We start from the raw sequence: 26,769 nt of genomic DNA on the forward strand, positions 1-26,769 counted from the left end.
ATAAAAGATTGATTTCTCTGTGAAAAAGACAGCCACTTTTTGTTCAACAAAACAAGTCACAGGGCTTCCCTGGTGGTGCAGTGGTTGAGAGTCCGCCTGCCGATGCAGGGGATGCGGGTTCGTGCCCCGGTCCGGGAAGATCCCACATGCCGCGGAGCGGCTGGGCCCGTAAGCCATGGCCGCTGAGCCTGCGCGTCTGGAGCCTGTGCTCTGCAACGGGAGAGGCCACAACAGTGAGAGGCCCGCATACCGCAAAAAACAAAACAAAACAAAAAAAATCACAAAAGACAGAAAGGGGGTTCAGGGGGTTAACGTATATCGATAAATTAAAAGGCAATTTTTTTTTCTTTGAGATGTGACTTTTAACATGATATTTTTTTTTAACTTCAGATTCTGGAAAAAAAATCTAAGCCTTTGAACTTCAAATTAAATCAAATAAAGTTCTTTAAAATACAGAGATAATATGATGAAAACATCTCTCTCAAGTGGTGTGTTTTTTTAAAGAGAGGAACTCCACCTGAAATGTGCAACTTTCCCAGCTGTTTCAATCCTTAATTGTGGGTGGTTTCTGTGTGGGTGCAAAAATAAGGGTGGTAAAAGAAAATGGAAAACAATAATTCAATTGTCCAACTGAGAGCCATAAAAAAGTCAAATATGCTTCCTCTACAGAGTTCAAAAGAAAATGTTATTTATATAAACAATTTAGGCATTTGGAAATGTTCCACTTTAATAGAGGACTTCCTGATGTATATAACCACATTTAAGTGGGTTGTAATGAGGGTTCGTAATAACTGATGGATTTTCTTTTGATTCAGCAAATGAGAAGGTAATTTGTTTCCTAGAATTTAATAAAATTACAGGTCTTTTTTTTGAAGAGTTCAGTTGTGGTTGGTAATGGCATTGTGTCTGGTTTGCTAACTTTTTCCTAAGAGATGCCCAAGAAGAATCTTATGGCCACACTCTACCTTATGCATACCAATATCATCAGACAAATGGTAGTAGTGATCTGTATGGATGAGTATCTGTAGCTCATAACTGAATTCTGAAGAAAATCTTTACAGAAGCATTTTCAATTTGGTAGCTTAATAGCTGAATTTTATTAGTTTAACTTGAAGAAAATAGGTGTGTTTTTTTCTTAGCTAAAATCATTTATGATCATTTAAGTGCATTTCCTGGGTGTATAAATATACTAGTTCTTTTTAACCTGAAATACTACCTTTCCATTAGACCTAACAAGATGCATCCTTGAAGTGAATGAATTTATTTGGTCAAAGATTTATGCATTTTCCTCCAGTAATTCCTCTAACAAAGAAAATGAAAAACATTTTTCAACCACTCCCTTGAAAAATGTCTTCTACTTCACACCCTCTGAGCAAGCATCAGTGATCACTCTCAGGCTTCTGTCTAGGCGATTTCACTTAACCACTGTATTACACTGATGCACACCCAGCTTCAGAGAGGTAATCTAACAACAAATATTTGCACCTGGGCAAAGCACTGCTTGCTCAGGAAGATTCAATAAAGTCCCTGTGAGTTAAAATGTCACTATTTTAAATTAATTTCCTACAGTCTCACCTTTCAACGTATTTTCCAAAATAATAGAAAAGAATTCAAAACATAAGGCACATTCCAGCCAATGCAGTATACAAAACTTGGTTCGGTTTGAGTTACCATCTGTCAATCTGTACACATAAGATTTGTAAGGGTTTAAAAAAAACCATATAACATGCTCTTCATTCTAAGAACTATTAAGCACTAACCATTATTGCTATGTGTGCATATCTGTATTCAAAGCAGAGTAAATACCTGAACACAAATACATGAATTAAGTCAGAACTATCTGTACAATTATCAATATTATGAAATATATTTTGATCTGAATTACCTACTTCATGGACTCATTTCTCCACTCAGAGTTGGGAGCCATAACCTTAGTTGACAAGTGCTTGTACGTAGCCTGTCTCTACCACAGGAATTTTCTGTTTAGGTATGTCTAAAGGAATAAGTCCCCACCTAGAATATTTACTAGCAAACTGACTCTCCTTCTTGGTAAATGTTTAATCTCTTGAGTGCAAAGTTCACATTGTCCAAGACTTTCCTGAGCACTACAATAGGCCATCACACAACATCATCAGCCAAGCTATTTATGGAAAATCACAACTGGACTTTCCAATGGTTTCCAAGATTACATAGAATGAATGAGCTTTGCCGCATATTAATGACTAATATTTTTATTGGCACCGGTTCAGCGTGACTAACAATATCTGATTTTGTTTTTAATGCAGACTTTTTTTAAGACTTGGTTAAAAGTGATTTCAAATTATAGGCACTAAATATGCATAACAAAAACCACAGCCTCAGATTCACAGTAATATCTTTGAGCTTCTACTTGTTCAAATGAACCACTGTAAAGAGTTTTCAAAAGAATAGTGTTTTATTTTCTGTAGAGATAGTTTTTTTATTTCCTACTAGTAAGGTTTTAGGGCTGATCACATGACATTAGCAATTCCCACACACATACCAGGATTAATGCAGTAGGTATTGTCTTTTGTATAATTATGGTTAAACAACGGTACATTTTGTTTCCAGTCTACCCATATAAATTTATTATTTGAGGAGGCCTGAATCTTATACCAGTTTGTAATCATTCTTTTCCCCTCCATCACCAATTTCTAACCCCCAAGCGTCCAGCCACTCAATTCCTAACTTACTCCTAACTCAGTGTCTTTACTCAGTCCAGAAAAATGAAGTAGCATAAAAAGTGGGCAGTTAGAACAGCTGTGGGAAGTTAAGTTGGATGGTCTCCCACTGGGCCAGCGCTGTGGCAGGCAGATAAAAGGAAGCAATCAAAAGTTCACAGGCAGCTCAATCATCCTTAGAGGAGGGAGGAGCAATGGCCTCTCGCTGCTGTAAGATGGAAACGAGGTGCTCAAAGGAGAGTACAGGATGCTGCCCTGCTTCGGCAACTGACCTGCTCCCTGAGCCACAGGCATTCCCCACTGGGTCCCAGACAACTAATCCCACTTTGCTTCCTTCCAAGCCAGCACTGTCTCACTGGCACCAAAAAACAAACAAACAAACCGGCAAGCACAAGGCCAGAGGGTGGGAGCAGATGGGGACAGCTGAAGAGTGGGGCCGATTTACAGGACAGACACAGGCCTACGTGCCTAACAAACTCCCGGAACAGCTTCCACAAGTTGAGTCATCATACTGATATAGTAACAGAACCCTCTTTTCCTTACCTTGCTCAAAATCTGTTTTTTGCCCTATTCTACCGTAAGCACACTGAAAACAGACATCTTACTCATCTTCTACCCCCTCCCACCACCATAACTTATATGCAGAAAGTCTGCAAATGCCTTGACTTTACAAGTTATTTTGCACTGACACTGCTCCCTTATAAAAGATGAGCTTTTTTTGTAAGTCATCATCTTCAGTGGTTACGTCAATGGTAAGTCTCAAGGCTACCCTGGCTGAGAGTATTATGGCTATTATTCAGTGCTAAGAGTCACAGCTGTCCCTACTTCATTCCTCTTATTAAATCAGAGGAATAAAGAAGAAGCTGAAACTGGGGCTTCAACAAGCTACTTTTTTTTAACTTTTCATTTTATATTGGAGTATAGCCAATTAACAATGCTGTGATAGTTTCAGGGGCTCAGCAAAGCAACTCAGCGGAACATATACATGTATCCATTCTCCTTCAAACTCCAATCTAGGCCGCCACATAACATTGAGCAGAGTTCCCTGTGCTATACAGTAGGTCCTTATTGGTTTAAAGACAGCTGAAACTTTGTATCTTCCCCTGTGGAACTGAAGCTAATGAAGGTAGGTAAGGATAGTTCTTGCCCTCCATTCATACCAGCCTTACCCATAATTCTCAGGGATACATTCTTAGATCACTGTCCTTGGTACAACAGCTTGCGTTAGCCTCACAATTCCTCCATGTTTGGAATGATTATTCAGTCTTCTACTACTTCTTTATTATATACATAGTTATTTTTAACTATTTACAGTGTATTTGGGGGCTCAGTAAAAGGATAAAAAGTGCTGGATGGTGAGGATATGGGAATATATCTATAATTTTACATTGGTTGTTTCAGAAATAATTTTTGTTTATAAATCTCTGTCCTCTAAGTTAGGTTTTCCTAACAAAGCATTGGTGTTTAAATCAAATTCCCAATAGGAGTTAAATAAGTCTCCTGATTTAAAAGTAGCGAGCCATAACTACTATATAGTATTCACCTTCCACTCCCCAATGCTGGATTTAATTCCTCAAAGCCCTGAAAGCATTAGAACTTAATATTCAGTGCCTATCATAAGCTTTCACATACTGATCAATTTACACCTTTCCAATCTAATCTGTAAGAGCCACAACAATAACATCCATCTAGACAAAGTGGAAAGAGAGAAACAGAGCAAAGTTGAGATATCAAGTTCACCACACCGGGGGGGAAATCGCCTACCATCCATCTGCCTGCAAGGTCAAAGAGCATAATGATTAAAAACGCCCACCTCTGCCATTACTCCATGTGGCTTCAAGAAGGAATTTTAAGTAAGAAGCTTAAAGGAAATTGTGAAATATGCAGAAATATATTTATTGCACTGTTAAAAAGTAAAAGACCAACTAGAAGCAGTCTGAGTGTACTAAAGAGATTATTTCATAAATTCATGTACATGAACCTATGGAATATTTTAAAATCATAAAATCATTAAAAATTACAATATCTATAAAAACCCAGAAGTATTTGCTAGAATCCTCTTTATAAAGGAGAAGTAACAAATTATATACAATATGTAGTTATATGTAGTAAAACTATATTAATTATATTAGAAAAAGATACACATAAGTGAAAAAGTTAAGTTTATAAGGAAAATTATATCATTTATACAACGATTTAACCAAAGGTTTACCATGAGTCAGACCCTGGGTCAGGTGCTAAAGTGAAATGATTGAAAGCAAAAAAAAAGAAAAAGATCTGGCCTCTGCCTTCTTGGATTTTATAGTCTCATTACTAAGTGAAAATAATTGCTGTTATGTGAGCATGTGGGTGTTCTTTCTTTCTTCTAAATAATAATGCTACTATATTAGTATTTTAGTAATATAACCAAGGCTTTTGTCTGGTGAGGTGTATTCCAAAGCCAATGTTGGGGGCTAGACATTTATGACACAAACGTCATGAAATGGCACACAGGATGACAATTGTTCCAGCTGTCAGTGTCACGCGATCACTGATGCTGGCCTTCCGCGTGTGTCCTGTAAAGAGGAGGAAGTCACGCTGCCTGAGGCCCAGGTGGCAGCCCTCTCCCTCCTTCCTAGGGGCTCCCTACCTACACCTCAGCCAAGTCAGGCTCAGCCGCCTCTCCCCACAGACCTGAGGGCGTATAGAGCCCCTCATGATCCCAAGACCAGCCCCCTCCACACCCCCTCAGCATACCTAACACTCCTAAAGGAGCAGACAAGTCAAGTAACCACCTGGCACAGCTCCTCTGGAAGAGGCCAGCTGGGCCATGTGACGACTGCACAACACGCACCCCACACCAGAAACAGCTTGTGTGAGGGCTGTGCACGTGATTTCTCCAGATGGAACTTTTGTGAATGTAACAAGCTAAAGCCACACAATGAATTGGAAACTCATTCGGCTTATCTTCTCCTGAGAGCTCTTTCCTTTCACAGCTAGGTTTGGACCTGACACTTTAGGTTTTCGAAAACAATAAAAATGTATTTTTTAGAAATACATATATAACTGACAAAACTATATAAGAAAAAGAAAAGGCAGAGGAAGGAGAGGAACATGATTGTGGAGAAGCATGTCAGGGATTCCAAAGCCCTGCTACTCAAAGAGAGGTCCGTGGACTACTGACACCGACATCACCTTCAAGTGCGTTACAAACACAGAATCACACACTCCATCTGAGACCTTCTGAATCATAGTCTGCACTTAATGAGATCTCCAGGTGTATCATATACACATTTAAGTTTGGGAGTCACTATTCTAAATGCTTGTAATATTCTATTTTTACCTGGAAGGTAAGTACACTTAGCATATTATTCTCTAAAATGTATGCACATATTTTATAGTCTTCTGATTGTGTGACTCTAATCCAGCCTACAAACGGACCCCATGTCTACAAACTGTCACGTAGGGATTGTTAAAATGTGGGGAAAAGAATGCTACATGAATCTGATCTTCAAACGGTAAAAACTCAGATACAGATAAAACTTGAGACCACGTAACCCAACCTCTTCACTTATGGGAAATGAAACCATCTGATTCAGGAAGGGGTATACCTTCACCAGGGTCAGATTGCTAAATATCTGTGGCAAAATCATATGAGGGCTCAAGTCTCCTGATCCCCAGTAATGTTCTGTGTCCTACACTAATACTGGTTAATACGTCCTGACTGATTTTTTTTCTTTATAAATAAATACTAAAATTAAAAGAGAAATCAATATTAAGTTTAAAAAAAAAGTAAGCTAATTCTTAAACCAGTACTTTGTACATTTGATGGCAGATGACCAATATGTATTTGTCTGAATGAATGATTCACTTTGAGGCAAAGAAAAACAGTGTTATCCACATCTTCTCAAAGGGCTGAGCTGAATTATAGAATGGTTAAGTAATTACCTTATGGAAAAAACCACAGAGCTCAATTTTAAAACAATTCATAATACTCTCCGCAGAAACCAAAAATTCGCCCTTATGCTTTTATCAAAGTCAGAATATTTGACATATTTGGTATTTGGGTGTGTGAATCTGTTTGATTTCAATCAAGTCATTATCTGAAGTAAGACTTTTAAAATGATTACTTAGAATACTGAAAAATATCACAACTCACCAATACTAATTTCATCATCTGTTTCAGCATCACCAATACATTCAAACTGGAAATCTTGCAGTGACTGGGAAAATTTCTGTACTGCCATAGACAGATCTGTAATTAAAAGTTTAAAAAAAACCCATAAGTTGAAGGTACAATACCATGGAATACTCAAGAGTTTCCACATGTATTTACATAACTTTACTGCTAATGCTATATTGACCAGAACCTTTTTAAATACCAGCTTGACAAATTTAAGCAGAACTTAAAGAGACTACTAAAGAAATATTTTAGGGATTAGATCTGCTCTGCTTCCAAAGCAGATTTGTCCCTTTAAGAAAGTTTTGGTGCCAGTTGTGTATTATCTGGAAGCCAATTTCCCAAAGCCTTTATCAAAGAATTACCATTCATTCCCTATAAATGGAGCATTTATTAAAAAAGAAGAAGAAGGAATGCTACCAGGTTACTGGTGGCAAAAAAAAAGAAAAGTAGCGAACATTTGATTAGAAAGGGTCACCGATGTTATTCTATACAGACAGGGAATGTGGAGCAGATAGGGAATGTGTTTTTACCAATAAACACATTCTCATTCTAAGGTGAAAGGCCACGAGAAAAGTTGTTTACGAATAACCTTGTGATTTATAGGAAATCTCAAGCTAAACATACTCCTCAGTCCTGACTTCAGTCTGAACAAATTCCAGAGAGTGACTAAATCCAGAAGAAGAATTCTTCCTTAATCATGGAGAGAATAAAGAAAAGCCCAGAATAATGAGAAGTAAATTCCTGGGAGGCAAAAGCCTAGGATGCAACCTAACAGTGACTAAGAATGCAGACTCTGGAGCCAAGACGGCCTGGGTTGAAATCCAAGTCCTACCATTTACTCATTATGTGACCCTGGGCAAATTTTTTTAACTCCTCTGGGCCTCTATTTCCTCATCTGTAAAGACTGAATAACAATAGTATAACCACTTCATAGAGCTGTTTTGAGGACTAAGTAAGGTAACATTTGCAAAGTGTTTAGAACAGAACCTGGCACTTAATAAGCACTATTTATGTTTGTTAAATAAAATTAAATCAATCTGACAGTGCAGCATCAGGGAAGCTTTAGAGGTCCCACCTCTCAGAGCTACTGTGATCTTCCATGCTAACCCTTCACAGAAGTCTATGCCCGTAGGAAACACATGTTTATGGAAGTCTGTCTACACTTTATTTAATGTTATCTCCCATCATTCAATTCTGATACCTTGAATGCTTAACATTTAATTCAAGCAATAGGACTTGACAAAGATTCTCTCCTTGGCCAATCTTCAGTCGGGTTCCTCTGAGCCCTCTTCTTGACTATGCCTCTACTTTGGCTCTCTGTCCTCACTGGGCCTACATAGACCAGTTTTAGCAAAAATCCTGCCAAGTCAGTTTAGAGAATATCTAAACTGATATCTGATCAAATTCCCCATCCCCCACCTTTGATGCTTAAGCCCTTGACCTGCCTTCACCAAGAATCCTCTGAACCTTTACATCTTCTCCTCTTAGTAACTTTCCATCCACTGACAGCACCCCCTAGCCCCGCCACCCAACATGCTCCTCGGCTATAAATCCACATTTGTTCTTGTTGCATTCAGGGTAGAGCCTGAACTCTCTCCCCTATTGTGACATTCTCGACATCTACAGCATCCGACCTGAATAAAGTCCTCCTTATGATTTTAACTAGCATCAGAATCATTTTTCTTTAAGAGAACAATTATGGCCCGATGCCTAGACGTGACACCAAGACTTAATGTGGTAACCCACCACTCATGAAACTGCAAGCCCAGGTACCAATCACAGTAAGCACCCATGAGTGAACAGGTCTCCAAACAAGGTCACTTACTGCACCATGTGAATCAAGAACTCACCAACACCCTCACCAACAGGAATTCGGAAGACCACAGGTCTTGAGCCTCAGAGAGGCTTTTAACATACACACACACACACACACACACACACACACACACACACAGACTGAGATTTTTTTAAATCTTGTTTGAAAAAATAAATTGTGCTCTGGAAAGAGGGTATTACTACTCACAGACTAACACCTCTTCCCAAAAGAGGGGTAGAACTTTGGTGCCAGCTGCACATTCTACTTAAGAGGTACTTTGGATTTAGGAGAATAGAAAGGTCTATCAGCTTAAGAATGGTTCTGCTTTGGGCTCTCAGGAAGAAAGATGAAAAGAGCCTCCTTAGTGAATTGTTAGTCAATGAGAAAAACAAAGCCTTCATCAGAACTAGACTTCACCAATTGGCTGTGAGGCCCTAGACAAATCATTCACCCTTCACAAGACCTGGTTTTCTTACCTATGGAACAGAGAAGGAATACTCATCTCACAGGTTGTTATAAAAACTAAATGAGGTCTGTGCCTGGTACAGGCTAGGCAACTTAATAAATGGCATCAGTTGTTATCATTCAAGCCCAGCTCAAAAGGTGGGAAAGTTGACTGGCCTTCCAGACAGAAGGGACCCATGCATGCAAAAGTATGCATTTATCTGACATTGCATAGCTCTGGCTAAGGGTAAAGAAATCATAACACTTATATCAAATGTTATGAGAAGACACACACACACAAAAAAAAAAATCAGACTCCTAGGATAATTTTTAAGCCAAACTGTGTGCAGGTACTCTCCGTGAGAAAGGGACAAAACATTCCATTTAACGTTTATTTTTCCATGTACAATATACAGGCCTTATGCTAAACTGGATTTGAAGTCACAGATGGAATTCCTAAAGCAGAGTGGGGGTAGTAGGTAATATGCGCAGATCAGGATGCTTAGGAATTCTGTAACAGATAGCCTTCCTTCTCTCCCCTCATCACCACAAGTTCCTCTGAGTTTCCCCTCAAACTCAAGGAGATACCTGGAAGCTTTCTCCTAGGGCGGGGGTCCCCAACCCCCAGGCCAGGACTGGTAGTTGTCTGTGGCCTGTTAGGAACCGGGCTGCACAGCAGGAGGTGAGACACGGGCGAGCAAGCGAAGCTTCATCTGTATTTACAGCCACTCCTCATCACTCCCATTACCTCCTGAGCTCCGCCTCCTGTCAGGTCAGCGGTGGCATTGATTCTCATAGGAGCTCGAACCCTACTGTGAACTGTGCACGCGAGGGATCTAGGCTGCGCACTCCTTATGAGAATCTAATGCCTGATGATCTGGCTGGGGAGAGGCTGCAAATACATATTATCATTAGCAGAGAGGTTTGACTGCACAGAGACCATAATAAATCATTTGCTTGCAGACTCATATCAAAGCCCTATCACTGAGTGGCAAGTGAAAACAAGCTCAGGGCTCCCACTGATTCTGCATTATGGTGAGATATATAATTATTTCATTATATATTACGATGTAATAATAATAGAAATAAAAAGTACACAATAAATGTAATGTGCTTGAATCATCCTGAAACCATCCCCCCTACCCCGGTCTGTGGAAAAATTGTCTTCCATGAAACCGGTCCCTGGTGCCAAAAAGGTTGGGGACCGCTGTCCTAGGGAACTCCTGACATAAAACCCCACAACCAAACATTTCTTCCCAGACCATTCTTTGCTTCCCATGGCCTTGCTCCTTGACTGAGAAAGGTAAGCTGCTTCGTCCTTTCACAGAGATCTCAGTGAGTACACTGTAAAAATTCCCACGCCTGAACAAAAACACAGGAGCCCACTGTCCATATAGCCAAGGGATTGAGAGTATGAGCTCTAGTGGCAGATGAAATGGGTTAGCTTCCCGCTTCTACTAACCAGCGGCATGATCATGGCAGCCTTCATAACCTCTCTGTACCTCATCTGTTAAGTGGAACAGAACCCATCTCTCAGGGTTATTGTGAGGAGTAAATGAGTTAATATAGATGAAGCATTTAGACACACAGCTAAGCACTTAAAACGTGTTGGCTGTTTCCCTGTTGCAAGTCTCAGAAAAGAAAGGAAAAGGGAAAATTTGAGGAATGAAGGTGGCAGCTGTAAGGCCTTAGACAGCCTTGGAAAGTACTCAATAAAACAGTCTGTTGATTGCAATTTCAAATTCTCTCTTGGTGCACTGCAATCATGCCGTGACAGAGACTACCTGATTATTCAGTATTTCTGTGTAAGAGATGGGTGTCTATTTCAATGCTGGATAGAATCAAGAATTCATGAATGATCTTCATGAAGCATAATGAGACAGGACTATACACGAAAATATGCTTCTCAACTAGTTCAGATAATCCCAAAAATAAAGGGGAAGTTCGAAAAACGACTTATTTTCAACTTCAAGTGTCATGAGTTCTTGATTTTCCTTTTGTTTGTTCTCATTTTCCAACAACCAAAGTAATGATGAGGTCAAAAATGTGACCAAAGTAAAGAACTTATGGTATTTTCTGGCAGTCATATGAATCCATCTGAAAAATGAGGAATCCAGTTCACACTTCTAATTTTGGCTCCATCTCCCACTGAGTGCAGTTCTGAACTAGAAAGAACAACACCTTTCACTGACTTATAACTCCATGGAACACACTCTTCCCTAATTGTCTAAGATTTCTAAACAATGGTCAGATGCACAAAAGAGAAGTACTGGTACTAAATTCTTGTAAATTAAATTGATTCACATCCAGTTATATAGACCTTGAATTTAAGACCTAATTCAGTTCTTAAAGTTTACTGTTGAATTTTAAAGTACCAAATTGTGTAATGACAGAATCTACATTTCTCTTAAATACAAAAAGAAAGATCAAATGTATAAAGCATGACAAGCAGGGAATCTAGCATAGGCAAGACTGTCTCTTTCTCCCTGTTCCTACTCAACTATCAGAACATGAAGACAAACAAGGAAAAAATCCCAGTCGGAGACACCCTGGCTATCTATATTCAAGATGAAGGTGGAGGAGTAACATTTACTAGGGGTCAAAGCTGTACATAGTAAAGATGCTGCAAGTATCACTCGTATCATATCCTTTCTATTTACCTAATGAGTTAAGCATAGGGTGTCTTCACATGTATTCACATTATAACTTGGAAGAATTACAGTAGGCTTTAATTAGTCAGCAATGTTTTTATATCAAAGAGTTAACCCGTAGCACCCACGATTAGATGATGCTAATGAAGCACTAAAACTTCATTTCGTTAGAAACACTTCAACCTCATTAGAGAAACTTTTAAAAAACAGTAAATATTTAATTACAACTCTTCTTACACAGACTTAAGAGCTAGAGTTACCTGTTACTTTAGAAGTGTCAATGGAATTACTTTTACAATGTTAGCTATATTTATCTCAGAACAAGTACAACCAGCCAGTCCATTGGTTTAAGGCAGTTTTTCTTGAAATCTGGCTGCTCTGGGATGAGATTTTACAGTGCAGAAGGAACACAGGATGAAGCCATGGGAATACAAAGGTAAGAACAGAATATATCCCTCCCTCAAAAGGGCACAGTCCTATACGGACATGAGGTATGTAAATAAATCATATCAGAGGACAATGGATAAAGTCTCCGACAGAGGCTAGTAATAACAACATCACCGCAGACAGTACTTACTATGTGCCTGATACTTACCCAAGAACTTAAGGTAAACTAAAACCATTAATCCTCACAACAGCCTCATGAAGTAGATATCATCACTCCCATTTTACAGATGAAGGAACTGAGGCATAGAGAGGTTAAGTGACATCCCCAAGGTTGCTCAAGCTAGTAAATAACAGCAAGGATTTTGACCCAGGGAGCCTGGCTCCAGAGTCCCCACTTAACCGCACTGCCAGATGGCTCTGTGCACAGAGGTAACAAATAAGAAGGCACAATCGGTCCAGCTGGAGTGCATGGGGGAAGGCTCCTCAGAGGATTCAATGAAGACAAGAACCTGAAAGATGTGACAACACACCAGGCAAGGCCACATTAACAAAATGTCCAAAAGCTTTCAAAAGGCAGCTTCTACCTACACATCCAAACACCTCTATCATGACTCACATCAAGCTGAGTACCACCGGCAACAGACCATCCAGTCTCTTGTACCTATTTTTATATTGTTATTCCACCTCCTTAGGATAGACTCTTCTCCCAAGTTCTCTTTCAAGTCTCTCTCTCAAGTCCCCATTTCCTCCAAAAAGGTCTTCCCGATCCCTTTCAATGTGGCATTATTGCCTCCTTTATACCTCCTACTACATGTTGTGACGCTCTTGCTGTGCTTTCTTTATTTTACCTTTTATCAAGTTATTCATAAACCTAGGTTATCCACCTTATTTTAGATAGTGTTTTAAAGGTAGAAAACTTTATCATCAATGAACACTACCCAAGTATCCACTACCATATCTTGTATACAATTAGAGCTCAACTGTTGAAACCATTAATTTCTGCAAGGTGGATAAATACCTAAGCCTTCCAGATCTAAAACATGAGTTATCCACTTTCCAATACAAGAAGCTTTCATATACATTCACAATAACAATAGCAATGGTGTCGGTAAGATGTTTTACTCTTTCAAAGTTCTTATGTATTTTTCTTAATTCTCACACAAAGCTATGAGGGCTGAAACTCTGAAAAGTTAGGTAATAACTTAATTTGCCCAGAGTCTAAGAGCTTGACTCCAACCTGGACTGCTTCCCAAATTGGATGTTCTTTCTACTACATACCATAGCTACTTCCCAAAGAGTAACAAGCATTAAAACCAGGGAGCATGTGACCTTTAGACAACATCTAATTAATCCCTTACCTGCTGTATAAAATCTAAGATAGTAAGACTCTCTGTACTGAGCTATATGAGAGTGAGCTAGGTATGCTTATTAGCCTGGAATAAGCTACAAGCAAACATATATTAGATGGTCTAAAAGTCAAAGGAAATGCACATTCTTTCTTGTACTTTCTAGTGCCACAAGATAACTGAATAATGTTCTAGGTGTTAAGCTTCTTAAAGGTAGGTATATATTCTTCATCTCTCTTCACCATTAGTGCCCAAAAGAAAGCAGACAGAAAAGAGAACAAAGGGACCAGGAAAAGTTTACACCAACTACCAATGCATTCATAACATAAGAATCCACCATAGATAAATTACTGAAAAGCTTATGGTACTGGGAACATGAATATCACTGCAAGCCTTAATAATAAACAAACCATACATTATATAGGAGAATACGTCACGGAATTACCAAATAAGCCTTGGCTTTTAATACCTGCAGTTATGCTTTTAATGTTCTCTCAGAGAGCTGCAAATGTCAGATTGTTAGACGGAGAAAAGTCAGAGGAAAAGAACACCGGGTTTGTGGCAAAGTATAAGAAAGAAACACAATGAGAACTTCTTGTCAGTAAGAATCATTCCTATGGCTCTTATTTGAACAAAGTTTGAAAATGCCTACTTTGCTATTTTCTACTTTACATAAATGGCTAGAAAATCATGGTTATCCAATATTATTAAAGAAAGTCTTCCTAAAGAAGGTCCAAGACAAAGCTTGGTACTTATATGTTGAGGTGAAGCGAAATTAACTGACTGACTTGTAATAATGGAATCAAGGAATTCTCTTTCCTTGAAGCCCTAGAGAAACACTGCCGTGTCCATGGGAGGTGAATGGAGACAATCACCAGAGGGCAACGGGGCACGGATGTTATTCTTCATCCCCCTGGAAATGCAAAAGGCACAGACTACACTAGGCCACTAAATTAACTTGTTGTATTCTAGGATGGAACAACATGATTGTTTTGGCATGGTAAAACAAATTAGCCTAGCTCTAGACAGCCTCATTCATTTCCACACCAGATATGCATTCAGGGTTATGTGAGGGATGTGCTCAGATAGGGGAAAAAAATCCTTCCTTAGAATCAATCATTCTTTCATGTCATGGACTAAGTGTGCACAAGACTCAGACAGACATGGACACCAATCCACCACTTACTGAAATATGGCTTAGAGCAAGCACTTAGCTTCTCTAAGTCTCAGGTTCTTCATGTACAAAAGGAAGATACTAATCCCTTACAAAACTGTCATGAATATTATGTGAAATGGACTTAGCACAGGGCCTGGTAAAGAACAGAAACTTGAAATTCTGGTTCTCAACAAATGTTAACTATTAAACCACTATTTATTATGATGGCAAATGCAGAATATGAAATATTTTCATTGTAAGCATAACATATTTAATCTGTGTATTAAATTACTATCTTCAGGAGAGGTTCAGCAAAAATAAATAGTGGTACTGGCCTCTAATGAAGACCAAGCAGTTTGTAATCCCATAAATGGTATGTGTTTGGCAAGCAGTTCCAGAAGATTCCAGCCTAAAAACAACAAACAGGAACCAACACTTGGCCAGATTTTATCCATAGTTTCTATAAAGCTACAAATTCCATAAAAATTAAAAATGAAAAACCACAAAGACTTCACTATTGCTACAACACAATTTAAAAATAGAAAGCTGAAAGGATGAAATAAATCACCCATCTTCCTACCCTGGGGGAAAAACTTGGTGCGGGGGGTGCGGGGGACAGGGGGAAGGGGAGGCGAAGAAAACAATGGCACACTGCAGTTTCTCTGGATTTTTCTTCCTGCTTCAATAAGCATTCCTTTGAGATTTCTCTTCCTCATACTCTTTCCTTCAGGAAAGATAAACCTATCTTTAGACACCTTGTTTTAGCTCAATACATGTTTTCTTTTAAAAAGTACTACTTATGGGGCTTCCCTGGTGGCGCAGTGGTTGAGAGTCCACCTGACGATGCAGGGGAAGCGGGTTCGTGCCCCGGTCCGGGAAGATCCCACATGCCGCGGAGCGGCTGGGCGCGTGAGCCATGGCCGCTGAGCCTGCGTGTCCGGAGCCTGTGCTCCGCAACGGGAGAGGCCACAACAGTGAGAGGCCCGTGTACCGCAAAAAAAAAAAAGTAAAAAGTACTACTTATGTATCTATATGCAGGCAACTCCTAAGTGGAGATTTAAGTTTGGATACTGGAATTCCAAACAAAATTTTATAAAATATCCCACTTGACTTTTTTGATTTAACTAAAAAATATTGAGTTATCCAGCATGGAGGACCTTGCAGGTTTCCTAGGCTTCTCAGCAACACTGGTTATGGCCTGGCATGCTTTCCTGGACTTCCTGGTCTATCTTCCCACACATGACCTCTTCCTTAGTCCAATCATTGTTTTCTGGGCATTTACAACTTATGCTCTTATTAACAGATTTGGTAATGGAAAGTGTTTAGTGTTCTAGCTTCACTTCTAGCCCTCTTTTCTCTTGACCACCTGAAGTATCTCTCTGCCCAAGATAATGACTCTGGAAGAGCATTTTGTGTTACCTTATCTTTCATGTCACCTATCAGCCTATTTCCAACTCTTAAAACTTACTTCCCTTTTCCATCAGCTCCTTCTTGGTATCATACGACAAACACATTTGTGATAAAATCATGATTTGACTAGTTTAATCTTCTTTTTAAAGCATCACACTAAATTATTACCTACTAGGCAAGTCAAGCATATCATCTTTCCTCTATGATTTTTAGGCCATCATTTTTCTCAAACTGGTCTTTGTACCTTCAATGTTCCAGCCAAACAGAACAATCTAAACTTCTGTTCTCCCAGCATCCACAGGGTCATTCTTCATGTTGGAAACAGCCCTTTGTCTCTGCTGTGACCTTCAATTGTCTTCAAATGAATCAATACTCACAGTTCCACTGTGAAGCTGGATTATACCTTACAAGAGCAGCTGGCTATACTTGAGGATGGTACCTGGAGCTTCCTTTAGTTCTTTTAAAGCAGCTTTAAGACCTGCCTCTTTCTAGATTAATCTGAAAGCCCCACCCTAAATAATCCAACCAGGGCAACACATTTGCTGTTTGACAGATACCAAATACTGACATACCTTATGGCACACAGCAGTGTGCCAGGAGTTCAGAAAGCCATGAATACTTTCAGTGTATCTTCTGGTGCCACAACATTTATTAGAAAACTAAAGAGAAGGAAGTGAAGTAGTTTTATCCTGTTTTACATTTTTTTTAAATGCCAGTATAGCAGAATTTATATGAAGTAACTTGTATCTTGTTACTTCCATTGAGGCAGCCAGTTTGGGTCATGTTTCCAGACTATTGAGAGTACATTTTCCCCCTCATCTGATAGAAAATTCTGAGAAGTACTATACTACTGTAATCTAGCTCCTTTTTGAATGTCTACTGATGTACCCTACATTATAATTTTATTATATTATATATATATTTGTGTGTAAGTCCCATTACCCTCATCAAACATTAAGCCCGTGATGGGCAGAGAACCTCTTCAGTCTTTATTGCCTTCAGCATAGGGCCTTGAAAATAAGGGGCTGTCAAATAGAATAGAATGCAAAAATTCAGAGTATTTAGAAAAGGTAAAGTTAGGCCTTTCTAGGACTGGCAAAGAGCAATTAGAGATAAAAAGCCAGGTGGTTAGACTCAGACCCGGATCTAGCTATAAAAGGGGCTATGGAAACAGAGGAGCCCCAGCAAACAAACACACCTGAGGATCTGGACATCAAGTCAAGTAGATGAGATCGGAGGGCCAGAGGGAATGGCTAAAAGGTTCTTTCATTTAGGATCTGTTGGTTAGCTTTGCAAAAAGCAAAGCAGTGGAAGCTGACAGAAGCAGCCTAGGTATTCTAGGTGCTAACCTAAAATCTCAGTATTGCTTTAGAATAAACCCACCTCTAAAAATTATTCTGGTAATCTAATCAAGCTCAATGGGGAGAGCATCCAGTTAAAAATAAAAACTAAAAATAACCTAAATGTTCCACAAACTTAAGTCACTACAGAGAAAGCTAGTCCAGGTTTTTATTTCCTTGCATCATCTTCTAATATAAAGAAGTCTCATTTAAAAAAATGATAAAAGCAAGGATTTTGGCGCCAAACAGACTACCAGTTTTGCTATGTGGGCAAGTTACTTAAGCTCTTCAAGTTTCAACTTACCTGTTTGTAAAATGAGGATAATAGTAATATACCTACTTCATAAGATTGTTGTAGTGACCAAATGAAATCATGCATGTAAAGTACATAGTAAGAGCCTGGCAAATTGTCATAATTGTAACTGCAATTATTTTTAAGGAGGAAATCATTGGCTAGAAAGACACACTACTCTTGTCTCTTGGTTACTACTCCTATGTTAAGCTTACCTCTCAGGACCTAAAAAGACACCTACCATTATATGATGGCACCAAATTTAATGCAGCCAAAGTGCCTGCCGACCAAGGAAACACTCAAGGGATACCAAACATTATTACAGTCAATTGTCTCTATTCCAAAAGGTAATTTATCATTTACTTAAGTGCATTTTCCCATCAGCAGTTTAGCATCATGCACCATTAAAAAAATTTATACCACACTCATATTGCCTCTGATGAAACTTCAAAGTATCATTCCAGTGGTTAACAGATATCTGCATTCCAGCATTCCCTAAGAAAACACTGCTAGACCCAATAATGAAATCTGATTAACCAAGCAAAGAAACAATCTAACATACATGAACCTCCAAAAATATTCTAAGTTCAATTTAAATGAAGTGATGAGCTTAGAATGTGGGTATAGCATAAGTGGCTGGCTATGTTTTTGTTGTTGTTGTTGTTGTTGTTTTTATTTTGGCTGCATTAGGTCTTCATTGCTGCGCGTGAGGCTTTCTCTAGTTGCGGTGAGCAGGGGCTACTCTTCGTTGCCTTGCACGGGCTTCTCATTTCAGTAGCTTCTCTTGTTGCGTGCAGAGCACAGGCTCTAGGCGCGTGGGCTTCAATAGTTGTGGCATGTGGGCTCAGTAGTTGTGGCTCGCTGGCTCTAGAGAGCAGTCTCAGGAGTTGTGGCGCATGGGCTTAGTTGCTCCTAGGCATGCGGGATCTTCCCGGACCAGGGCTCGAACCCGTGTGCCTTGCATTGGCAGACGGATTATTAACCACTGCATCACCAGGGAAGCCCTGGCTATGTTTATTGTGACCACGTATTCGGGTTTTCACTATTGCATTTTTATTTATTTATTTTCTTTGGCCAAACTAAAGTATATTATATCATGTAACATCATGGCTATCCATGAACAGTAACGGTGGCAAAATAATTTTTTCACATAGCAGCATGACTAACATCCTCTTAAAGATTGGAAATATTTTATAATGAATAGTAATTGAAAGCCGAATACATAAGCCTCTGTCTTGGACAAGATGTGGAAGTATGCTGGCATCATGCCTTGTTCTTCCAAAAGGAACAGAAAAAAATAACACTGCAAAACAAGGCTGAGCCTGGGCTGCCAGGGAAGTAAGGGCACAAAGATCATTATTCTCCATTTACACAATGTTTTTTGTAAGTTGTTTTCAATAAACTTGCTATCCCACATGTCTACAGACTTCATTTTTCTGCTGTCCTACCCCATGTTGAAACATTAAAGCAATGTTTCAGAATATTTCAGGAAAACTTGCATTCTAACAGTGTAGTTTCCATTTTGTACCGTTGGGCCAACACCCCATCCCATGTTTAAGGTACCACAATAGAGATAATTTTGTTGGGATACATTATTTTATTACTTTTTAAAGTTTCAAGTGTTATGCTTTTAATAAAATGACTTACTATAGCCATCTCACTATCTTAAATACAAATGATGAGATTTTTCAAGTCATATTTGTACTCCTTATCTCACTAGAAACCTACTGGGCAAACAGACTGAGTAGATAATTACCTACATTCTACAGATGAGAAAACTAAGGTGCACGGTTAAGTGACTTTTCCAAGCAATAGAATCAGAGCTGGAATCTTAATCTCCCATGTCTAGGCCAACCCTCCTCTTTCCATACCGTCTTAAACAAATAATCCTCTTACACCTACAATTCTACCGTACTGGGGTTAGCTCAGTAGTAAAAATTTTTAAAAACTATTTTTTTTACCAGACCATTTACAGTTTTCTTATCATTTCCTCACTTAAAAAAAAAATCCTCATTCTTATGGATCTTACTGTCTCCATTATGTAACTAGTTTAACTGTTGGTAAAAATGTTTTAAGTGGCTTTGAAGAACATACTTTAAACATATGATACATTTTATTTTTATTTAGGGGTGATTGATTATACTCATCGAAAAACAGGAAGATAAATCTCAACCTTTTATTCCAAAAACTAAAACTCATTCACCTAAATACCATGCTGTTTGAGTTGCCAACATGCATGCAAAACCATAGGTACAGAGTCAGCAACTGCCTGCTGTGATTCTGAATAGCTGAGACTTTTATTTAGCAATCAGAACTGAGGAATTCCAACTGTGTCAACTTGTGCAACTATGTCTGGCTTTAGAGCTTCCCACACTCTGGGAGACAGATTGTCTCTAATTATTTTATTGCTGCAAAAAAAGGGACTTTTCATAGAAATTATACACAAAATTTATGTCAGACAGCATGTAGTCAACCCATGATTAGGCCATCCTTCAATTTAAAACTTAAATATATATGTGGCTTGCAACTCTTCTTACCTGGTATTTTTTATTTACTTCAGAACTTATTAGTTCCTCGGCTACTAAAATTTTAAGGTGATTTACCATAGTTCATATATTCTAAGCTGCTAAATCGTAAGCCCCCTACCCAATTTTAGAGATAGTAATATAAAAACTACAACTTTGGCTCCCTGAGTCCCAGTATATCTTTATATTTTATATTTCGTCCAGTCATACTGAACAACGGCATCTTTTGCAGCATCTGACATTGTCAAGTAAAGCATTATCCCTAACCTCAAGGAGCTAATAACCTGACAAAACAAACAGCACACAGTGCATTGCCTCGATTGCCTTTTCCTATCTTTGAATGCCAGAAAAACCTAACACCAGGAAAAGCCTGTTTCAGAAATATTTGATCTCTGTTGTCCCTAACCATTATGAGAGTGGGAAATAAGAAATCAGCTCTCTCTAGCTTAGCTTCTCATTCTTTTGAGATATAAAGGGGCTGAAGCCTTGAAGCCACCCAGTCCCTTGGGCTTGTTTCTGGGCTCCAAGCCTAAAATAAGGGCTAAAGGGGGCTTCTATCAGCTGTGTGCTCGTGAAAGCCATCTGAGACCACCAGAAATGCTGTAACCGTGGGATTGTGGGCAGTATTTCAACAAGGGCTCTCCAGATAGTGAACAAGACATTCAGGCACTATAGACTCTCTGTATTTTCAGAAAGAAAATTCATGAAAGAGATATACAACCGAGAAATGAATTTGTGTATACAGTTTCTGTTTGCTCCACATGCCCCCTGACCTTAACTTTTTAAGTATAAAAAATTTCTATAATCTAAGACTCACATTCAGTTCCAATGCCATGCAGTTTAGGGAGGCAGCCCATTGTGATTCAAGGTCAGCGACCTTGATGGTAAATGAAGTAACGTTTGTGCATTAGTTACAGAGGCTGGGCACAGGTAAGTACTGTCTTCAGCGGACTAATTTAGTAACTTCAGCTACATCAGAATAGTGAAGGATATAACCTAGACTTCTCTCTGAGAATCCCTAGAAATCATGCCTATGAGTGACTAAAATCTGCTACTATAGCAACACTGCAAAGTTACACTGAATATCAAACTAACAACATCTAACTTATTAGATCATTTCAATTAAATTAAATGGTGTATTTCTTCAATCACAACCCCTCAAGCCAAAAGAGTAAAGAAGTATTGGCCGAGTAGAAGTCCTTAAGGTTTTAGCTTTACTGAATTGTAAACCTGATAAATAATCAGCATATCAATTACATATAAATGCAAACATTTGTGCTTTGAACTTGCACCTTGGAGAAACTGTCTGCCTAAGTAAAGGTAAATTTTAACCCTGCATGAGTTGCAACTGCAATGAATCCTCAGTTAAGTACAAGTGAATGAGTTTCTTATTGAAAATGTTATGATGCAATAGATGAAAAAAATAACAAAGTGGTTCATTTTATCAAAACTTTCCCACAGAGGCTCATTTAGTCAATCAAAAGGTATGTATTAACTTCCTTATCTATGAAACTTCTACATTACTTGTTCTACAAGATCCCACTTCCTTTCACCCAGACACTCTGGTAAGTAAAAACTGGAGTGATTTGGCATGTCAAACTACTCCATGACTACTAAAGATTAGTGAACAAACTGCAGAATTATAGACACTGAAGAAACTACTTTCTCTAACCCCAATCAAGTAGCTCTGAGAAGAGTTTGTCAACTTGCATATCACTTAATTGAGAATCACCTCCAGATTCTAAAGGCAGTACAAGATGAGTGATAATAGTATACCAGCTAGTTAAAAATCACTAAAATAAATGAAAATTTACTTAAATGTTTTTCCCTCAGGTTAAGAAGAAATTGGTTCTTAATGTTCACAGCAGCATTATTTACAATAGCCAGGACATGGAAGCAACCTAAATGTCCATCAAAAGAGGAATGCATAAAGAACATGTGGTACATATATACAATGGAATATTATTCAGCCATAAAAAGGAATGAAATTGGGTCATTTGTAGAGACGTGGATGGACCTAGAGAGTGCCATACAGAGTGAAGTAAGAAACAGAAAAACAAATATTGTATAATAACACATATATGTGGAATCTAGAAAAAATGGTATGGATGATCTTATTTGCAAAGCAGAAATAGAGACACAGATGTAGAGAACAAATGTATAGGTACCAAGGGGGAAAGGGGTGGGGTGGGAAGAATTGGGAGACTGGGATTGACCCATATACATTACTGATACTATGTATAAAGTAGACAACTGATGGGAACATACTGTATAGCACAGGGAACTCTACCTAATGCACTGTGGTAACCTAAATGGGAGGGAAGTCCAAAAGAGAGGGGATATCTGTATGTGTATGGCTGATTCATTTTGCTGTGCAGTGGAGGCTAACACAACACTGTAAAGCGACCATACTCCAATAAAAATTAAAAAAAAGAAAATGGTTCTTGAATTATCTAAATTTAGCCTCCCTCCCTCACTCACTCCCTTTGGGTCTTCAAATGTCACCTTCTCAGTAAGGTCTTCCCCTGTAACTATCCAAACCTGTAGTCACCCCTACAGAACATGAACTCGAGCACACACATAAACTTATAATAACCTCCCCAACTTACTTTTCTCAGTAGCATTTTCACCATCTAACCTATGACATATGTCTTTGGATTTATAATTTTTTTTAACTGAGGTAACACTGGTTTCTTGTATACATTATATTTCGACTTCTGTATATACTACAGTGTGCTCACCACCCAAAATTTAGTTTCTATCCATCACCACACAATTGACCTCTTTTATGCATTTCACCCTCCCCCGACCTCCTATCCCTTCTGGTAACCACTACTCTATTCTCTGTATCTATGTGTTTGTTTTCATTTTGCTTGTTCATTTATTTTGTTTATTTTTTTTATATTCCACATGAGTGAAATCATTATTTGTCTTTCTCTGACTTATTTCATTTAGTATATTACCTTCAAGGTCCATCTATGTTTTTACAGGTGGCAAGATTTCATATTTTTCTTTTTATGACTGACTGAGTAGTATTCCATTGCATGTGTGTGTGTGTGTGTGTGTGTGTGTGTGTGTGTGTGTGTGTGTGTATACACACACATACCATATCTTCTTTATCCATTCATCCGTCATGGGCACTTGGCTTGTTTCCATACCTTACCTACTGTGATTAATGCTGTGATGAACACTGAGATATATGTATCTTTTCAAATTAGTGTTTTTGTATTCTTTGGATAAATACTCAGAAGTGGAATAGCTGGATCACATGGCAGTTCTATTCTTCATAATTTTTTGAAGAATCTCTATACTGTTTTCCATAGTGGCTGCACCAATCTACATTCCCACCAAGAATACATGTCCACATCCTCCCCAACACTTGCTGCTTCTTGCCTTTTTGAATAATAACCTATAAGCATGAGATAATATCTTGTTGTGGTTTTGATTTTCATTTTCCTAATAATTTGTGACCTTGAACATCTTTTCATGTGCTTTGCATCTTTGGAAAAAATGTCTCTTCAGATCCTCTCCCCATTTTTGAATCAGGTTGTTTCTTTTTTTGTTGTTGAGTTGTATGAATTATTTATATATTTTTGGATATTAACCCCTTATCAGATAAACAATTTGCAAATATCTTCCCCCATTCAGTAGGTTTTCTTTTCATTTATTTTCACAAGTTGAAAATACAATTTTTATTTATTTGTGGGGGTGGGGGGGGTGGGTGTTTGGGTTCTTGTGCTCAACGTGGTTTTAACTTTTTATTTTGTATTGGAGCATAGTTGATTATCAATGTTGTGTTAGTTTCAGGTGTACAGCAAAGTGATTCAGTTATACATATACATATATCTATTCTTTTTTAGATTCTTTTTCACTATAGGTTATTACAAGATACTGAGTATAGTTCCCTGTGCTATACAGTAGGTCTTTGTTGGTTATCCATTTTAAATATAGCAGTGTATACATGTCAGTCCCGAACTCCCTAACTATCCCTTCCCCCCAGCCTTCCCCCCAGTAACCATAAGTTCCTTCTCTAAGTCTGTGAGTTTGTTTCTGTTTTGTAAATAAGTTCATTTGTATCATTTATTTTAGATTCTGCATATCAGCACTATCATATGATTTTTCTCTTTCTCTGACTTACTTCACTCAGTAGACAATCTCTAGGTCCATTCATGTTGCTGCAAATGGCATTTTTCATTCTTTTTAATGGCTGAGTAATATTCCATTGTATATATGTACCACATCTTCTTTATCCATTCCTCTGTTTCACTTTACTTATGGTTTTCTTTGCTGTGTAGAAGTTTTTAGTTTGATGGAGTCCCATTTGTTTATTGTTCCTTTTGTTTACCTTGCTTGAGGAGACATATCTAAAAAGATACTGCTTATACCTACACCGAAGAACATACTGCCTATGTTTTCTTCTAGGAGTTTTATACTTTCAGATATTAAAGTCTTTAAATCCATTTTGAGTTAATTTTTGTGTATGGTGTAAGAGTGGTCTAACTCCATTCTTTTGCATGAGTCTGTCCAGTTATACATACACCATTTATTGAAGAAACTATCCTTTCTCCATTGTATATTCTTTGCTCCTTTGTCATAAATTAATTGTGTGGCTTTATTTCTGGGCTCTTAATTCTGTTGAATTGATTTGTGTGTCTGTGTTTATGTCAATACCATGCTGTTTTTTGGTTTTGTTTGTTTGTTTTAAAGATTAGCATGTATTTTTTTAAATTCTTGTTATTTATTTATTTATTTTATTTATTTGGCTGTGTTGGGTCTTAGTTGCAGCATGTGGGATCTTCGTTGCGGCATGTGGGGTCCTTCGTTGTGGTGTGCAGGCTCCTCGTTGCTGCATGTGGGCTTCTCTCTAGTTATGGCACAGAGCACGTGGGCTCAGTAGCTGTGGTGCACAGGCTTAGTTGCCCTGCGGCATGTGGGATCTTAGTTCCCTGACCAGGGATCAAACCGGCGTCCACTGAATTGGAAGGCAGATTCTTAACCACTGGACTACCAAGTAAGTCCCAATACCATGCTGTTTTTGTTACTACAGTTTTCTAGTATAATTTGAAATCAGGGAGTATGGTACCTCTGGCTTTGAACTTTTTTCTCAGGATTGCTTTGGCTATTTAAGATCTTTAATAATTCTGTATAAATTTTAGGACTTTTTAAAATTCTAGTTCTCTGAAAAACGACATTGGGATTTTGATAGGGACTGCACTGAACCTGCAGATTGCTTTGGATACTAGGGACGTTTTAACAATGCTAATTCTTCCAATCCATGAGCACAAAATATCTTTCCATTTCCTTGTGTCTTAAATTCTGTTCAATAATGTCTTACAGTTTTCAGAGTACAGGTTTTTCACCTCCTTGGTTAAATTTATTCCTAGGTATTTTATTCTTTTTGTTCCAACTATAAGTAGGATTATATTCTTAATTTTTCTGATAGTTCAATGTTAATGTATAGAAATGCAACAGATTTGTGTACACTGATTTTGTACCCTGCAACTTTACTGTATTCATTTATTATTTCTAATAGGTTTTTGGTGGAGTCTTTAGGGTTTTCTATGAATAAAATATCATCTGCAAACAGTGAAAGTTTTACCTCCTTTCCAATTTAGATGCCTTTGTTTCTTTTTCTTGCCTAACTGCTCCTGCTAGGACTTCTAATACTATATTGAATTAGAATGGCGAGAATGGGCATCCTTGTATTGTTCCTGATATCAGAGGAATAGCTTTCAGTTTTCCACTACTGAGTATAATGTTAGCAGTGGGTTTATCATATATTGCCTTTATGATGTTGAGGTACGTTCCTTCTCTACCCATTTTATTGAGTTATCATAAATAGGTGTTGAATCTTGTCAAATATTTGGTTTGCTTATATTTTATTGAGGATTTCTGCATCTCTGTTCACCAGAGATTTTGGCCTAGAATTTTCTTTTTTGTGTTGTTCTTGACTGGTTTTGATATCAGGGTAATGTTCTCATTAAATGAGTTAGGAAATGTTCCCTTCAATTTTTTTGAAAGAGTTTGAGAAGGACAGGTATTAAATCCTCTTTGAATGTTTGGCAGAATTTGCCTGTGAAGCCATTGGTCCTGGAATTTTGGGGAGGAGATTTTCGGTTACTGTTTTCAATCTCCATACTAGTGAATGGTCTATTCAGATTTTCTATTCATGATTCAATCTTAGAAGACTGTATGATGCTAAGAATTTGTCCATTTCATTGAGGTTGTCCAATATGTTGGTATATAGCTCTTCATAATATTCTCTTATAATCCTCTGTATTTCTGTGGTATCCATTGAAATTTCTCCTCTTTTGTTTCTGATTTTACTTCTCTGATCCTTCTCTTTTTTCTTAGTGAGTCCCGCTAAGCGTTTGTCAATTTTGTGTACCGTTTCAAAGAACTAGGTCTTAGTTTCACTGATCTTTTCTATTGTCTTATTAGTCTCTTATTTCATTTATTTCCACTCTTATCTTTATTAGTTCCTTCCTTCTGCTGACTTTGGGCTTTGCTTGTCCTTCTTTTTCTAGTTCCTTAAGGTGTA

At 38.2% G+C, this 26,769-nt stretch overlaps 1 protein-coding gene across 2 annotated transcripts in view; it reads right to left on the minus strand.

Annotated features, from left to right (window-relative positions):
- ARHGAP42 (Rho GTPase activating protein 42) overlaps positions 1 to 26,769 on the minus strand; it is a 284,736-nt gene that overhangs the window by 206,720 nt on the left and 51,247 nt on the right. Inside the window, exon 2 of one of the 2 annotated variants that reach the window (XM_032641263.1) lies at positions 6,838 to 6,933. The exons of the other annotated variant lie outside the window; for it this stretch is intronic. Coding sequence (XP_032497154.1) covers positions 6,838 to 6,933 — 96 coding nt within the window. The remainder of the gene's footprint in view (positions 1 to 6,837; positions 6,934 to 26,769) is intronic. 2 annotated transcript variants of the gene reach the window in all.

Source organism: Phocoena sinus, chromosome 8 (assembly GCF_008692025.1).
Source record: "Phocoena sinus isolate mPhoSin1 chromosome 8, mPhoSin1.pri, whole genome shotgun sequence".
NCBI lineage: Eukaryota > Metazoa > Chordata > Mammalia > Artiodactyla > Phocoenidae > Phocoena > Phocoena sinus.